General features: G+C 45.9%; 1 protein-coding gene across 4 annotated transcripts; it reads left to right on the top strand.

Annotated features, from left to right (window-relative positions):
* The first annotated feature begins 14,181 nt into the window (after window positions 1–14,181).
* LOC133908561 (bifunctional nuclease-like) lies at window positions 14,182–17,625 on the top strand. 4 transcript variants are annotated; one of them, XM_062350639.1, is made up of 11 exons: window positions 14,182–14,343; window positions 14,543–14,862; window positions 15,104–15,274; window positions 15,361–15,410; window positions 15,525–15,581; window positions 15,872–15,937; window positions 16,018–16,092; window positions 16,483–16,598; window positions 16,697–16,767; window positions 16,941–16,999; window positions 17,258–17,625. In XM_062350639.1, the coding sequence occupies exons 2-10, from the start codon at window positions 14,544–14,546 to the stop codon at window positions 16,994–16,996; spliced, it is 981 nt and encodes a 326-aa protein (XP_062206623.1). In that variant the 5' UTR covers window positions 14,182–14,343; window position 14,543; the 3' UTR covers window positions 16,997–16,999; window positions 17,258–17,625. The 4 variants fall into 4 exon arrangements, 3 of the variants coding, with proteins under 3 accessions (XP_062206623.1, XP_062206621.1, XP_062206622.1); XM_062350637.1 differs by having other exon boundaries at window positions 16,676–16,767; XM_062350638.1 differs by having other exon boundaries at window positions 16,676–16,767; window positions 17,254–17,625.
* The last annotated feature ends 598 nt before the right edge of the window (window positions 17,626–18,223 follow it).

Here is an 18,223-nt window from a genome sequence, read left to right as displayed (position 1 = left end):
GCATTTCGACGAATTGCTTGTTCTTGTTTTGATGTGAGTTCGATGTCTTCTGCCGGAATATCGAGACCTACACACACAATCTTCCAAATGCTCGGATGAAGTAAGATTAGATGCATCTTCATATTGTGCCTCCAAGCGGCGAAATGTGTGCCATCAAAGAACGGCGCACGCCCGGAAGGCACGGAGATGAAGTTGTTAGAATGAGAGTTTAATTTACTATAATCAAAACCAACTTTGACTCCCCTTCTACCTTTGGAGCCAATTATTGTTGAAACATTGCCTGAATCGATGGGCCTCCGTGAGCCATCACCTGAAGTTTCACCTTTCGGACTCTTCAGGCTCTTCTCCCTGGATGCCGACATCTTCAAATCCTCCAAGCGGTGAAATCTTGTAGGAGGTTAGGCTCTGATACCAATTGAAATGTACGTGATGTCGCCTAGAGGGGTGGTGAATAGGTATTTCCTGAAATTTAAAACTTCGCAGCGGATTACTGAATTTGGATACTCCGGGTCAATCCAGAGACACCGGGTTAACCCGGATACTCCGGGCTTATCCAGATAATCCGGATGATACAGAAAATCAAAACTTATGAACTTTCGAGCAAATCTAAATTAGTCTATAAGATACCACAGGTTCTAAGATATGCCTAAATACTTTATCACTAACAACCTGCAGTCACACGCACACAAGCAAGTAGATCGGGAAAATCCCCAAAAATCAACTAGAACAAGTAAATGTGCAATAAAGTAAAGAGGACAAGGATTTGTTCCCGAAGTTCGGCTACCTCACAAAGAAGTGACTACGTCTCCATTGAGGAGCTCACAAAGAGTCATGTCTCTTTCAATCCTTTCCTCAACCAAGCGACCACAAAGATCAAGTTAGGGTTCTTACTCAAATCAATGGGTAATACAAACTTCCTGGGGCACTCCACAAGCTTAGGTGCTCTCTGGCTGATGCCTTGCCGTCTAGGAACTTAAAGCTCCAAGAGTAAAAATACGAATCGAAAGCTTGGTGATGACCACAACTGCTTAAGAATGGATTTTATCTCTTGTTCTAGTTGATTTTTGGGGATTTTCCCAAACCCTAATCTCACTTCCCAAACCCTAATCTCCAAATCTTGCAAGAATCAAGGCTCTTAGAGGAGTTAGGAGGGCTATTAAATGGCTTTGAATGATTTTGTCCACTAGTGGTTCAACAGTAATTGAAGGAGGGGGGCGGGGTATTTATAGCCCACTTCAAAAAGGTAGCTATTACTGTGCATTTTGTACTACCTCAGAGTATCCGGATTCACCCGGAGCCTCCCCGGAGGGTCTAGAAACACCAGAACCTGGAGTATCTGGGCCAACCTAGAGACTCCGGGTTAAGCACTTAAAGGCTACCCGAGACTCTAGCGCGGAGTCTCACTTGGAGACTCTGGCTACAGACCAAACTTTGGAGTATCCGGGCTAACCCAGAGACTCCGGGTTGAGCTCTCAAGCTCAAACCAAGACTCTCTGTCAGAGTCTCATCCGGAGACTCCGACCACATACCAGACTCCAGAGTATCCGTGCTAACCCGGAGACTCCGGGCTCAAACAACAAAAGCCTTTTTCTCAGTGTCCGTAGATGATTGTGTCTCTCAATTTTTGGTTAAAAAAAGATACTTTGAGCACCGAGACACTTTCAAGACTATCAACACGCATCCCTCTTGATAGTACGGCTATCCTGAACTCAGTTCAAAATAAAATGAATTAAAACCTATTGAGTAACTACATGCAGCTTCTCTTTTCTTTTTTAGGGATGCCAACGTCTCTTAACTTATCCAAAGAGATTTAAAACATGTTCATAACTTCAGCAAACCCATTAGTCTCTTAATCGTTTGTCATCAATTAGCCAAAACCCACATATGGGGCATAGATGCACTTTTAATAGGCCGGTTGTACCGGCCAGTGACATGGATTTGATGAATCACGCGCTCTAGCATCTTCTCTGACTGATCCGCCGATTATTGGAAACACGGAGTGGTTCCTTTTTCATTTTGTAGGAACAGTATGAACTAATGAAATGGAAAGCTCAACAAAATAAATAGTCATGCAACAATTTGAACAAAATATATTGACTAAGCATACAAGTAAAATAGACTAAGTCTGGCCCCTACCCTGATACCTATCCTGGGCCCTGCCTTTGGCACGCTTTTGCCTGCATGCTGATGCTGGAACGGCTACCTCCTCCTCCTCCCGAGGATGGTCGTATGTGGAAGGTGTGTACCAATCATGCTTGCGGCGCTCGCGTTTGGGCAACTAGACATTGTAGGTGTCTTCCATCTCTTATTGCATAGCCTGAGTCTACAGAGGTGCACTGTAGAATTGGGATGATCCCATCACTTCGGAGGTCTCTCCGTAGTCAAGCCACAGGTTCCTGCTAGAGAGCGATGAACTCCCAAAAACCTATGTGGTACTCTCAATGCAGAACATACTTGCATTACATCGTGCACAAACTAGTGAGTATTGCCATATAATGCATACTAAGTTAGATATTATGGAATAAAAAGTCATGACATACCCGACGTAGGAACGAACAGAGGCGCGGCCCAACCAGAGCGTCCTGCCTAGTCAGGGTACGGAGGCTGAACCACTTTAGAGCCTACCCAATGGGTCGAATGCTTCTGCTTGTATGCATGAATATAAAAGCTGCATCCAAGAGTTCTGCACTTGACAATATACTTTTCTGGGCTTGATGCAGCAACTCATACCTCTCTGTGTGATGTCACTGTCCACCATGCCACTGCATCCTTCATTTTAGACCAATCGGGGAAGACCATATTGAGGTGACCATACTTGAACCGTATGCTCAAGGGGAATCATGGTTCTCCATAACTTGCATCCTCGCATTGTCAGGCCAGTTCCATTGATATGAGATGGCAGTATTAGAGGACTTATCATCTTCATTATGATCATTATCATCCCCTATATTTACAGGTTGCAAAAAAGCTTCTTCCTCATGGACTATGTTACAGTCTACGCTCTAAAGCTCAACAATAATTTATTCAATTTTCTCCCTGTGTCAGCCTGACCCTCAACCTCTCCCACCTTCCTATACACAACAACCTCTCCCTCAGCCATCTACTGTCACTCAACTTCCTCCCTTGACATTGCATGCCTCTGCCTATCCTCTTCTTCTACTAGTGTCATTGCACTGCTACTGTCATACACTTCTCTTGGACATGTCTGCACCAGCATATTGTACTCAGCCCCACACCACCTACACCATTCTAATCATTTCAACCACTTATCCATCCGATACACCGACTTTAACTCCTAAAAAACTGGATCTAATGTACGAGTTCACATGCATTGTATCGTAACAGAATAAATGTCAGGGTCTAACTGAAAATATCGGGTGAACCATATTACCATCTCCTTCATCCTTGTACCCTCAGGGTTTGTGTGCTTGAGGATGGTAAATGGAAAATTGCTCAAATCAATACCAGATGGACTGATACAGATTTGACCATTTTTATAGAAAACTCTGAAACTTATAGGGTCTGACATAACTGCGACGTAAAAAAAAATAACAAAAAAATTTATCAACTTATTTTTATGTTAATTACAAATAAAATTAATCAAAATAATAATTTCTATACCATAATTAAATATTCGTGACCTAAAATATAACCTACAATTAATCTTTCTAATCCATAATCTTACATACATAATGAACCAGCATAACCTATTTTTTTTCTAATATCTAATTAAAGCTTACATAGATGTATAACAAGAGACTACTAAAATTACCTAAATATAAAACAATATTACAAAGAAAACAAATGAATTTTACTTAAAATGTTTACTCTAAGGCTTATAGCGTTTCACATCCGCGACATGACATAATTTACAACAAACTACAAAAAAATTCTTAGACTAAATAAAACATTATATTAATTAAGATTATATCAGTGCAAATATTCTAAAAATACATAATTCAATATGTATAACCTAGAACAAATATCGCAAATTAAATTATACATCTGCATGATAACATAACCGAATCTATAATTTCTTTCCCTACTCGTTTATCCTAAAGTAAATATTGCATCGTACATAGATCTAAATTATTTTCAATATAAATTTGTTGAGGGTTAGTCTCTAACAATGATTTCAGAGCATGTTGGACAGCGGGAGTGTGAACAGCGTTTCAAGAATTGATGTGTGCGCATACGATGGACTTAGAGACACAAGGAGTTATACAGGTTCAGGCCTTCCGGAGGATAATAGCCCTACATCCTATGTGTTATGTTATTGAGGATCTCAATTGGTTATAGAGGTAGTTGTCAGACTTGATCTGTCTTCCTCTACAAACAGGGTCATCATCCCCTTATATAGTAAGGAGGAGAACTTACGTGTGGATCCAAACAGAAAAACTTGCTCATCCTAATATCTAACCTAAGCCATCATTACAGAAGACCAGACGTGTCCACTTGCTCAGAGGGCTCACTATATCCCATCGCCATGTGCCACTGTGATGGTCTGCAAAGTCCCAATCCGTAGCATTTAATACTACGGGATGGGACAACGTCTCTTTGTGCCATCCCCGACAACTTGCTTTGATCGGCCTGCTGACAACGTCTCATCCATCGTGTGGTGCCGCGTCGACCTACAAAAGTCCCACTCTGAAGCATTTAATGCTACGAGATGGGACAATACCCCTCTGCACCGTCCATGACTTCATCTACTGGAGTTGGTGCTGGGGGAAGGAAAACACTTAAGTGGAAGTCAGTAAATGTGATTAGACGGGTTGTGTCAGATCTGGCCCTGCGACTGGTGAGGCTGGTCGCGGGTTTATGCGATGGCCCCGGGAGACTGGTCGCGTATGCCTTGTACTAGTCGCGCGACCGACCTATTTTAGAAAATATACGTCTCTGGTCGTTATATCCCTCGTGGGGCTCATTTGCTAGGGTACCCCTTTACTCGATGCACCGACAGTAGCCCCCAAGCTTCCTTGTGATCATGGTTGGGGTGCCGCGCTGGTTGGGGTGCCACTGTGGTCTAAAAGAGGAGTGCTTGATGGACTTTTGAACCGCCCCTCGCCTTCTTTCTCACCCTCAAGCCTTTAGTTCCTAGAGTTCATTCGCCTCCATCTCATCCCCCGTTTTGCTCTGTAGTGTCGGCAGGCCCTGAGGCCATGGCATACTCCCCTCCTTCATCACCGGAGAGGTCGATGATCTTCAACGGTTCGGCGGGGGCAGAGTCATCTCTGGCTCTAGATCCACTCACTGTGGTGCTTTCGGAGGTAGTAGTTGTCGTGGGTATGCTTGCGAGGTTGAAGCCGACAAATATTGAGCTCACACCCTTCCAAAGAAGGCTGCCCCCTGTCGGTCTATCTCGATCTCCCGCCCGAGCGGATCCCTCGGTCGAGGTCATTGATATCTCCGATGACAAGGAGGGAGTCAATTGGGACCTTCTAAGGAAGAAGATCGATGAAGAGGAAGAGGAAGAGTCAGAGATGAAGTGGAAGGGAGGTCTGCAGGGAGCGCCGGCGTCGGTCAGCAGCCCCAATAGGGTCTTTGCATCGGCCACCTTCCCTGGACCTAATGTCGATCGTCGTCCGATCCCCGGAGTGGTTAGTTGACGCTCTAAGGAGGAGTATAAGAGGTTCATTAACTCATTCAAGGGAAAATAGAGGTGAGAGTTTGACGGACCCTTTCTGTCAACTTTGCACTAGCCGCTTGAGTCAGGGAGGATAGGGCAGGCATGTAATAGGATAGTTAGTTCGATCGGATGTAACTAGTCATCCTGTAACCTAACCTTTCTATGAATGAAAAGGTGTGGGGGTTGGACGCCTATTCTTGTTCTATTCCACACGCTAGTTAGGTTCTTGGTGTGCGAAACATGACACAGCTCGGCAAGTCCGTCAGGGGCAAGTAGCGCTCGGTCCTAGCGAGGGTTTGTGGTCTTGTGGTTGTTGTCTCCAGCCTCCTAGTCATTTGGCATCATGGTCACTAAGTTCTGTAGTGACCGTCGAGCATGGTCACGTGCTGTGGTCAGAGAATCAATATGTCGGGAGCCCGTGGCTTGGTTGTGAAGTCCTTCAAAAAAGAGAGTCTGACTTTTTTTTTTGAATTTAAGAACTTACAAGCTGTATTCCACGCTCGTCCGGATGGTCCTACAAAATAGAAAGACAAGCCCGTCTTTGAGCGACCCTACACATAGAACCTGCGCAACAAGGTGATGTTTCAGGAGTTGTGTAATTCACGGTCGTCCTCCACGGCTAGCTTGACTGCGCCAGGTCGGGTGATGGTGACCACTTTGTACGGTCCCTCCCATTTAGGGGAGAGTTTATTCCGATCGACCTTATTTTGGATTTTCCTAAGGACGAGGTTGCCTACGACCAGTGTTCGCTTTCACACCTTCCGGTCGTGGTAGCATCTGAGGCTCTGTTGATAACAGGCGACTTGAATTAGAGCGCGATCACGAAACTCTTCAATCAGGTTTATGTCATCCTCCCATCATGCCACCTGGTCATTATCTGAGTAATTGTTGACTCAGGGAAACTGAAGGGCGATTTCAGAGGGGAGCATTACTTCAGAACCAAAAATCCGGAAGAAAGGAGGTTCGGCTGTGACCCGGCTTAGGGTCATTCGCAACGACCAGAGTACAGTGGGGAGTTCGTCCACCGAGTGTCTTGTATAGCTTTTAAGCCAGTCGAGGACCCGAGTTTTGATCCCTTGCAGTATCATCACATTCGCCCTTTTGACTTATCCATTGCTTTGGGGGTGAGCCACAGACGCATAGCAAACATTGGTCCCGATCTCTTCGCAGTAGTCTCGGAAAGCACTACTGGCGATCTGAGTTTCGATATGTGATTATGTGGTTTGGACTACCAAACCACACTACCGGCCTTTGTATGAACTTAATCGTTGTTGTGGCGGTGATCTTCTTGACAGCCTCGGCCTCAATCTACTTAGTGAATTTGTCGATTGCCACGAACAAAAACTCGAAATCGCTTGGGGCTTTAGGGAACGGTCCCACGATATCGAGCCCCCAGACAGTGAAAGTCCAAGAAAGTGTTATGGTTTGTAGTGCCTGGGCTAGTAGGTTGGTATTTCGACCGTGGTACTGGCATGACTCACACCGTTTCACCAGCTCGCAAGCATCCTAGAGGGCAGTGGGCCAATAGAATCCTTACCGGAACGCTTTTCTGACCAGTGTGTGGTATGAAGCGTGGCTACTACATATGCCTCCATGGATATCAGAGGGCATTGTACTCCCCTCTTCCTGAGTGATGCATTTCAGTAAAAGGTTGTTACTCCCTCGACGGTAGAGGTGTCCCTCTACCAAGGAACATCTACGGGCTTGCCGCGAGACATTTTCTGCTGACACATCATCATCAAGGACTACTCGATTCTTAAGGTAGTCCAAGATCTGATCCATCAAGATCATACCCAAATCGAGCAAGGCGACCATATGATGGTCGCTCGAGGTCGACGACACCAAAGGAGGCGTTTCCTCCAAAGGTGTTGCCTTGGGAGCTCCGTTTTCGAGTAGAGCATCCCCTTCACCTTGGCCCGAGATTGTGGTGGATGGTCGTGAAGTCTTTCTTCAAAGACTCCAACCAGAATAGGTTCATGAGAAGAAGCTAGATGGGCCAGCTCATCGGCTAGGAAGTTGTCCTTGTGAGGGACGTGCTTGACCTAAAAGCCGATGAAGTGTCGCTCTAGTCTTCTCACTTCGACGAGGTATGTTACCATTGTCGGGTCAGAGCACTGAAATTCCTTTTGCACCTGGTTCACGACTAGTAGCGAGTCCCCTATCACCAATAGTCCTTTAATCCCAAGTGCAGAGGTTGCTCGCATTCCAGACAAGAGGACCTCATATTTAGTAGTGTTATTAGTGACTAGAAAATATAATGGAACTACATACCTGATGATGTCGCCGGTAGGTGAGGTTAGAACCATTATAGCCCCGACTCCCTTTAGTGTGAACGATCCATCAAAGTGCATGGTCCAGTATTCGTCTGCCTCTGGTCGCTGCACCAGCTCGGGCTCGAAGGACGATCACTCGACTACAAAATTGGCCAGCACCTATGACTTGATAGACATTCGGATGATGAACTAGAGATCGAATCCCTTGAGCTTTACTGCCCACTTTGCAGACTTCTTGTCGCATCTCTATTATGGAGAATTTCTCTAATTGCGAATGAGGAAATCACCATGATTCTGTGAGCCTGAAAGTAGTTTTTGAGCTTGCGGGAGGCCATTAGTATGGTGTATAGGAGTTTCTGAGCATGTGAGTACCAAACCTTCGCGTCATGCAGGACCTCACTAACGTAATACATTGGTCACTAGATTCCTTCCCGCTCGATTACCAGGAATACACTCGCGACCTATGATGTCGAGGCAACATAGAGCAAAAGCTCCTCATCGGGTCGAGGCACGGTCAGTACGGGAGGAGAGGAGTGGTACCTTTTGAGCTCTTGGAATTCCACCTCCACCTCCGGTGTCCATGGGAAGTGGTCATTTTTCTTCAAGAGTTTGAAGAGTGACAGTTTCTTCTCCTCTAGCCTTGAGATGAACCTGCTCAGAGCAGCAATGCTTCATGTTAGTTTTTGAACCTCCTTTAACTTGGTTAGGAATCTCATCTGGTTGATGGCTCTGATCTTGTCAGGGTTCACATCTATTCTTCAATGAGACACGAGGAATCCAAGCAACTTTCCTAACTGAACCCCGAATGTTCACTTCTCCGGGTTTAGCTTCATGCGGGACTTTCGGAGAATGTCGAACATTTCTTGAAGGTCTGCGACCAGATCTGTCTTGGTCCTGCTTTTGATGATCACATCATCTATGTATGCCTCTATATTTCTTCTGAGCTATGGTCGGAGAAAGAGTTGAATGCACCACTGGTAAGTGGCACTGGCGCTTTTTAAGCCAAAAAGTTTTTTTACATAGCAAAAGACTCCAAAAAGTGTAACAAAAGCCGTCTTTTCCTCATCTTCCCTAAACATACTAATCTAATAGTACCCCGATCGAGGATCTAAGAAACATAACAGATTGCTGTCGGCCCTTGAGTCAACTAGCTGGTCTATTCAAAAAAAAGGGAAAAGGTCTTTTGGGCATGCCTTGTTAAGGTCGGTGAAATCGACGCACGTTCTCCACTTGCCATTGTGCTTCCAGACCATGACTCGGTTCGCCAACCATTAGGGGTACTGCACCTCCTGGATGAAACATGCTTCCAGGAGCTTGTCAATCTTCTGATGAAGTGCTTCCTACAGTTGGCTACGAATCGACGCACTTTTTGATTTATTGGTCGCATAGACAACTTGTGCTCAATCACATCCCTGGGGACTCCGAGCATATCAGACGGACTCCATGAAAATATATCTACGTTCACTCGGAGGAAGATGGTGAGCGTGAGTCCCTATTTAGGGTCCAATGCGGCCCCTATCTAGACCGACTTGGTCGGGTCGGTGTCGTCCAGACTCACTGCCTTGAGCCAATCATCTGGACTGGCGACAACATGGACCTTTACCAGTCGCTCGCTGGGTTCAGCAGTCACAGGCTGTGACCCGGGAGTCAGCTTGACCATGTTGAGGCTCCTCTTGTCAATGTGCAGGGCCGTTTTTGGCGTTGCCAACAATGGTGATGGCCCATGTTGGTCCGAGAATTTTGATCGCTTGGTATGCATAGTGGGCAATGGCCATGAACTGGGCCATCGCTGATTGTCCGAGGATCGCATTATACGTGGTCCCAAAGTCAACCACATCGAACAGGACCCTTTAGGTTCTGAAGTTATCCGGTGAGTGGAAGGTAACAGACAGCTCGATTTGCCCTAGAACCTTAGCCGAGGAGCCCGAGGTGATCCCTAAGAAGGGTGGAGACAGCCTCAACGAGCTCCTCAGAATCTGTAGGGTATCCAGCACATCGTGAAGAGGAGGTTGATCGAGCTCCCCCCGTCGACGAGTACGCGGCCCAGCCGGATGTTTTGCACCGTGGGTTCTACCACGATGGGGTAGCGACCAGGGCATCTGACGCACGCGGGGTGGTCAGCCTGGCTGAAAGTGAGCGTGACCTCCAACCACTTTAGGTGCGGGCTCGGTTCTGATGCGGTCGCCCACACCTCCAGGACCACCGACTTGTATTCCCTGTTAGAGAAATATGTTGCAGTGCCTCCGAAGATGTGGTGGACCGTGTGATCGGCTTGCTGGTATCCCAGTGCTAACTGGTTGGGGGCGGCCCTGTTCTCATCGTCCTTGTCATGCATGTGCTTGCGCTCCCTGAGCTCCTGGTCGATGATGCCAAGAACGACCTTGCACTTCATCAGGTCGTGGGCATCTATACGGTGGATCAGGCAGTAGCCCTGACCCTTTTTCTTGTCTTTCTTCTCGAAGCGTCGACGTGTTAGGCCAGTTTGCTCGATCGCCAATACCTCAGGAGGTCTGGCCTTGCGCTTGCTTTTTCTGTCCTTCTGGCTGACCCCTTTGGAAGAGGCGGGCTAATCGGAAGCAGGTCACGGCCTGGCATTGATCTACCACTCTAGGACCTCAGCGGCCTGTGAGCACTTGTCCGCGAGCTCAAAGAGCTCGGTTGTTCTACGGATTACCCAGGTGGCTAGCTTCTCGGCCATTTTTTGGTCTTTGACCCCCCCCCCCCCCCCCCCGCTTGAACTCTATGATCACAAACTCTCCTGTGATCCTTAGAATGGTGTTTCGGCATTCGGTGAAACATCATATGAAGTCTCGCAGTGACTCTCCTTGTCATTGCTAGACCTGAGTTGACCATGACCTTCCCATGGCCTCCGCAGCCTACACCATGGTGGTGTAGATTTGCAGGAACTCCTCTGGGTTGGCCGAGTCGTCATACTTCTCGGCTATGACTAGCTGGAACTTGTCCAGCTAGCGCACCTCCCATAACTAGGCGGATAGAGCATTGCACCCTGTCCCGTAATGGGGAGCCACTCATTGTTGGGCGATGGCACGCGCTCGAGGGTAGAGACGGCGGTCTTGGGGTCCCAGCGATGGGGCGGAGCCATCTGATACCTCCCTGCACGGGGAAGGAATATGGTAGGTCTGCTTGCCCCTTTCCTGCTCCCGCCTAGCCTAGTCCTCCTGCTCTCTAGTGGCCACCTAGCTTTGGATCATGCCACGGAGGTCACGTTGCTATAGAGAGTTGCGTATGTCGGAGGGTTGGCTGTCCCGACATGGTGGTGGTCCATGAGTACCCTGTGGTTGAGGGAGCATGAGACCTATTCCACCATGGGCTCTGCCGTGACCCTTGGCAACCATGACCCTCATCGGCCTTTGCGATGGGCGTGGTGCATGTTGACATGGTTTCGTGTCAGACAGTCTCGGCTAGGAGGGCGAGATCACATAGCCACAGTGCCATAGGTGGCTGAGGAGCACTCTCATGGTCTATAGGTTCTGCGCTGGCATCATGGTCTCGTAGTCGAGATGCTGGGCACGGAGCGGTGATAAGTCATGAGGGGGGAGCCCTCGGCACTTGGGCTGCGCGATGGCCTAGGCAATGACACCATCGTAGACTGCGTCCTATGCAGGAGCTCATCAGGATGACACTGGGGGTGCGGGGGCTGTCTCAAAGCACCTGCTTGTCCGGCGCTGGACTAGATTCCCTCTGGGCGTAAAGCCCGGGGTTTGCCACCGCCGCTTGGGACGTGAGGTCCTCCAGCGCCCCCTGCTGCATGGTTCGACATGCAGACCTCATGTTGGGTCTCGGAGCTCTCGGACTCTGTCTCGGTGTCCCATGCCTAGAGCACACCAGGTTCATCCGGGTGGTACCTCTTGACGAATACATCACGACAGCCAGGATCCTCAGAAAGGGACTCAGCTGTTGCCGTGGATCCGGCCATGGGTAACCTGATCAAGCTTTTCAAACTTGATGAAACAGCGAAAATGCGCCCCCTACCTGGCACGCCAAATGTCGAGGGTTAGTCCCTGACAATGATTTCGGGGTATGCTGGACAGCGGGTGCGTGAACGGCATTTTAGGAATTGATGTGTGCGCGTACGATGGACTCAGGGACACAGGGAGTTATACAGGTTCAGACCTCCCGGAGGATAGTAGCCCTACGTCCTGTGTGTTGTGTTATGGAGAATCTCAATTGGTTACAGAGGTAGTTCTAGCTGGTTGCCAGACTTGATCTTTCTTCCTCTACAAACGGGATTCTCATCTCTTTATATAGTAGGGAGGAGGAGAACTTACATGTGGCTCCAAACAGAAGACCCTGCTCATCCTAATATCTAACTCAATCCATCATTACGAAGGGCCGGATGTGTCCACTTGCTCGGAGGGCTCAGTATATCCCATCATCATGCACCGTTGTGCTTGTCTGCAAAGTTTCACTCCATAACATTTAATGCTACAGGATGGGACAATGCCCCTCTGTGCCGTCCCCGACCACTTGCTTGATCGACCTGCTGACAACATCTCATCCATCGTGTGCCACCGCGTCGACCTGCAAAAGTTTCACTTTGTAGCATTTAATGCTACAAGACGGGACAATGCCTGTCTACGCCGTCCATGACTTCATCTATTGGAGTTGACGTCTAGGGATGGAAAACACTTGAGTGGATGTCAATAAATGCGATTGAACATGCCGTGTCAGATCCGGCCCTGCGACCAGTGAGGCCGGTCACAGGTTTATACGATGGCACACGGAGACTGGTTGCTTATGCCTTATACTGGTCACGGGAAATATACCCTAGTCGCGCGACTGACTTGTTTTAGAAAATATACGCCTCTGACCGTTATATTCCTCGTGGCGCCCGTTTGCCAGGGTACCCCTTTATTCAATACACCGACAAAATTATTTCTACATACATCTACAACTAATATATATTTCTACATATATCTAACATAATTTCTACATACATCTACATTTGTTCTCCTTCTCATTTACCCTAATATAAATTATTTCTATATACATCTAAAACTAACAAATATCTAATTAAAATTACTTAACCAAAAAAAACTAACAAAAACATACTTTTTTTTACCTTCCTCCTCCCTCCTCTCTTTCCTTCTCCTTCCTCCTCCTCCTCCTCCTCCTTCTCCCTCCTTCCTTCTCCTTACTCTCCCTCATCCTCCTCCTTTCTACATCCTGCTTCTTCCTTCTCTTCTTCTTCCCTCTTCTTCCCTCTTCTTTCCTCTTCTCTCCCAACCGGTAGACTCGGCTGAATACAGACTGGGTGTGGCCGGGCGTGACCGACATGAGAAATAAAGGCGAGGCGTGCGCACATGCGAAACAAATGCAGTTTTCACGTGACTGTTGTGTGAAAAATGCAATTTTCGCACAACAATCTAGTGAAAATAGTTTTCATGGTGGCACGAAATTTCCATTTTTCTCTGAATGTTCCTGTGAAAATTTCAAATTTTCGCACCTTGGAGAAGCGAAAATATTTTCGCAGTTTCGAACCGCAAAAATTAAATTTCTTTAAAGCGAACCATGAAAATATAAATTTTCGCTATTTCAACTCGCAAAAATTGGTTTTCGCTAAATCATCTCGTGACAGTGTATTTTTTTTATTTTTTGAATTTATGCAATATTTCTAAAATTGCCGTACAAAAATATAATATTAAAAAGTTCCAACTTTTCAAGAGGCCAGCTTCTACAGAAGCAAAATGTGATGTTTAATCTGAATTGCAAGTACAACGCAATTCGTTTGAAATACACGAGAAAAATATGCTAACGTACGAAAGCAAAAGAGAAGCTGCCAAGTTCTTATAGGATAAATGACCATGGTTTTTCACAGTTTTGATGTGCCAATTCACAAGTTTTTGGTGTGAACGACAGCAAAGTTGGCCTAAGTTGGGTGTCAGAGAGACAAATTTGTATCTATTTTTAGCTTTGGCGGAAGCTCGGCTTCGAAGTATGAGATACGAAAACTTTGCAGGACTCTGTTTGAACTTTGAATTGTGCATTTGTGCTGCTCTGTGTGAAGTTCTTATACTGCTTTGCACCAATGACCTGAAGCTGAAATATCTATGGCCTTTTCCACGTCACGCTTACGCTTTCTATCCACTGGAAAACATCCAGTGACGTGGCTTCCCTAGTACAGTCAAACGCACCGAAACCGCGGCGGCGTTCGCATTCCCGAAAATACCCGTACCGGCGTTTACGAATCGTGCCGAAAATGAGATCGAAAGAGATCCGCGAGTTCACAAATATCCAGGGGCAATACTGGTACTTTGCCACGTCCAACCGCCCTGGCCATAAAAGCCTTTGGGGTTGGGTTTAGCGATAAGGGTTTTACCAGCATTTGGCCCAAAAATTTTGAAGCCAAGTTTCCACCAATCCACCCAAAATTCTTTCATCTTTCGGCTCCGATCAGCCCCCATCGTCTCGCCAGGATCGGTGGTAAGCTGATCTGTCCGTCTTCTCTAAGAGCATTTGTTCTTCACTGATGGTGTGTTTGCCAATTCGGCATGCTCAGTGCGCTGAATGGATGAATAGCTCGTGTCGCTCATCGCATCGATTCGTAGCTATTTGTTCGATTCTGTTGTTTTTTATGCTTTCACGCTGTTTTCTGACGGTTTCGCGGTGCAAAATTCCAAAGGATGGAGATCATCAACGGGGCAGCCCTCCCGCGCTACGGGGCCCCGGCCACGGGCGTTCTGACCTCCGACGCGAGAGTCGGCGGGCATCTCCAGCTGCTCGGGCGCGTGCGCTTGAGGAGAAGGGCTTGCGGGCTCCAGGCGGACTGCGACGGCGTGGCGCGCAGGTTCTTCGGTCCCCCCTCCCAGCGCCACGGGAGAAGCGACTGGGGCTGGCCAGTTCGCTGCAGCTACGGCTCGTCCTCTGACGGCGACGGCGCCGCTGCCGCGGATTTCGATGCCAGCGGCGAGGAGTTCGTCAATTCCAGCGTCATCGAGGCTGGTAATTTGCTCGTGCTGTTCTTTTTTTTTTTTTTTTGTCATGGCGCCGTATTGTTGGAGCAACATCATGACAACGTCACCCTGAACGAGATTTCAGAGTATGCGCACTCTGAAGTTCACCGCGAAAGAGAAAGCATTACCAGCCTACTCTTGTGAGATCAGCATTAGCTACATGTCACCTATACCAAGCTATTGTTGTTCATGTCTGACGATTCAGTGACTCGTTTAACCTGTCCTTGCAGTTGAGCTCAGGAGTGTATCAGATGGTTTTGTGATAAAAATGCGCGACGGCAAACACCTGAGATGTGTCCAGAATAATCATCGCGTACTGAGACTGCGGGATTCCGTGCCTCATCATGCTATTGTGCTGAAGACGGAAGATGGAAGCGACCTTCTGCTCCCGATTATTGTCAGTATGTATCAGTTCTTGTTTGGACATACTTTCCATTGTTACAGATACTTCTCTAATTGTGTTATATGTCCATACTGATTCCTCCAGTGGAAACACCAAGCATTATGTTGCTGGCTGCACTTCGAAACATTCGAATTGTAAGAGCTGGATTTAGTTGCAAAAAATTCTGTAGATGCTAATAAGAATCCTCATCCTTTCTGATTTAAATGGTTTTGTTGTATCTGAACTGCACGGATGTTATGTCTTTCCAGCCAAGGCCAACTATTTACAATGTGGTAAAGGATATGACTGAAACGATGGGATATGAGGTGAGTTTAAGATGAAACCTTATGAACTGATTTGCTTTCTTCACTTTCATTTGAGTTCAAAGTTTAGCCATATGTTTAGTGTGTTTGTGAATTGTGTATTCTCAAAAAGAGGTGTTATGGATTTTGATGCTCATTACTACTTTCAAATTTACTGTTTTTGAATCATGGCCTCGAATAATACACACCTCTTCTCTGTAACATGTCCTATAGGACATACTAAAATTCGGCTTCTGTGGTACTAACAATATGTTGTCTCATCAATCAATTCAGATTTATACTCTCCTTTTCAGGTACGTTTGGTGCGAATTACAGAAATGGTCCATGACACATACTATTCGCGATTGTATCTTGCGAAGGTAAACTATCACATAAAGAACCTCCATAAAAAAATGCTTCTATCAGTCTGAACTCTCAAGTATGGCATCATGATGCCCAGATTGGGAATGAAGAAGATACTATTAGTTTCGACCTCAAGCCATCAGATGCTATCAACATTGCTTTCCGGTGCAAGGTGTGCATTTGCCTCCAGTGCTTTCTCTGTGACTGCTGACAATATTTGTGTCCAGTGATATCCATTGTTGATATTGTAGGTGTTCCTTTTTATCTTTTTGGCTTTGTGGGGTTTATTATATATTCCATACGAGTGTAAACTACTCAATTGGAAAATCAAAGCAACAATACTCCCTTGATTTGTCAGCAAAGCAACTTTCCTTTTTTTTCCTGATCTTGATGTTAAACCTTGCTATTGGTTGATCCCAATACAGTGATTCATGGGTAGGGAAATTCCCTTTTCTTTTTGGAAGTAGAGTATGAGCAGAGAAGTTCTGGAAGCAATTTGTGTTCTGTTGCTCAATGGATTTTTTATGGTACTTAATCCAATTTGCTCTATCTTCATCTATAGGTTCCTATACAAGTTAATAGGCGTATTGCATATAACAATGGATTGAAAGTTGTACAACCAAAGTCAGCTGGCAGTTATGTAGACTCGGACCCAATCCAAATCACAAGGCTTGACAGGTAGCCACAAAAATTCTGTTTTATAGGAGATAAGTGTCTTTTTCAAGCATTGCAACTGCAGCTATACCATTTTGCAGGCCTGACGACCAACCTTGCAGTGAAACCCAAGAATTTGATTTGGTCCGCAATATGCTAATCGCTGCTGTTGAAGAACGTTACAAAGATGCTGGTGAGCTCCTGCTGACTTGCACGAAATGAACAGTCATGCGTTGCAGGCATGTCGCCTGTGAAGGGTTCCAACGCAATGTTAAAAGGGATCGGGATGCATTTTGTTGGGGGTTTTGTCAATGAAAGTTTGCGGTTTCAAATGGACTGATCTCTTTCCTGGTGTTAATTTTTCAGCTCAATACAGAGACCAACTTTTCATGTTGCGGTCAAAGAAAAAGAACGCGATATAACAGGTCATGAGTCCTCCGCATTAGTGCAACATAGCAACTTATTAGTTCTTGCTATTTTTTTCATGAAAGGTTGGTTCGTGGTGTTCAGGGATGCAAGTTTTGCATTTTCTAGGTCATTGGGTTGACAAAAAAAAACTAAAATTTACTTCCACCTATTTAAATTAAAAAAAGAATGAACTAAGCGGTAGCCCCAGAACTATCCAGCATTCCTAGTGGTGTTAGAACTTACAGTTATTTTTTCTCTCTTTTGGTTTCAATCAGGCCCTCACGGGGGGAGTACATAGGAGGCTTTGCTGGAGCTCATAAATCTTCGGCAAACATCAAGAAGGACCATGTAAATACTTACAGAAGTTATGTATATAAAACATACGGAGCATAGTTCCGGCTACGTTAGCTCATAGTGGCAGTGGTGGGACTCAAAGTGCCAATGGTTGTAGGGTCGTACAATAGATCTCAGTGCTGTGCAGCATCAGTCGAGTTACTCGGATGAGACTTTCGCAACTTGGAGCAACTGCGGCTTCAGGCTTCAAAAGAAAAAAGGAAATAGTTACGGCCTCATAAATTTCTGTACGGTTGCACTCGTTCATGTGATGATCTGGTGGAAATTTTGACTGGCGAATTGGCTACAACTGGAACACGCTTCGCTTTTCGCCCAGAAAAGAGAAACAAACGAGGCATGCTCAATTGAGTGATGACTATAATTTGGCCCAACAATATGTACTAAGATCCGGCTTGGCCCAAGATCCTTGTGTGTCGCATCACGCTCACACCTTTATAATGTATATAAAATTGACGAGTTATAATAGATTTGAATAATGTTCGTCATACATCTTACACGATCAAATGATTAAAGTTGTTCCTCTATCTTCTCATTTATCAATTATTTGAAAACTTTCAATCAATTTGGAAACTTTCAAATTAATAAATGCTATTTGAATAAAAAAATATTAATAAATTATTATTTCTTTCCATTTATATGGTGCATCATCAGCCTTTTGTTTTTCAATTATTTTTTCCTATAATTTTTTGGTCCTCGTCACAATATTATTGGTTTCACGTGTGTGAAATACGTGCGTGGTTGCTAGTAAAAAAAAAAAAATCCTTGTGAACATTGTCTACGGACATGATCCATCATAACTGTCAACTAGCGCTTGCGAAGCCGGATTAGAGCCCTCGAAAAATGAAATCAACGGCATCCCGAGTGGCGCTAGTCCACCACGTGCACAG

Source organism: Phragmites australis, chromosome 2 (genome assembly GCF_958298935.1).
Source record: "Phragmites australis chromosome 2, lpPhrAust1.1, whole genome shotgun sequence".
NCBI lineage: Eukaryota > Viridiplantae > Streptophyta > Magnoliopsida > Poales > Poaceae > Phragmites > Phragmites australis.
This window is presented reverse-complemented; position numbering and strand designations above follow the sequence as displayed.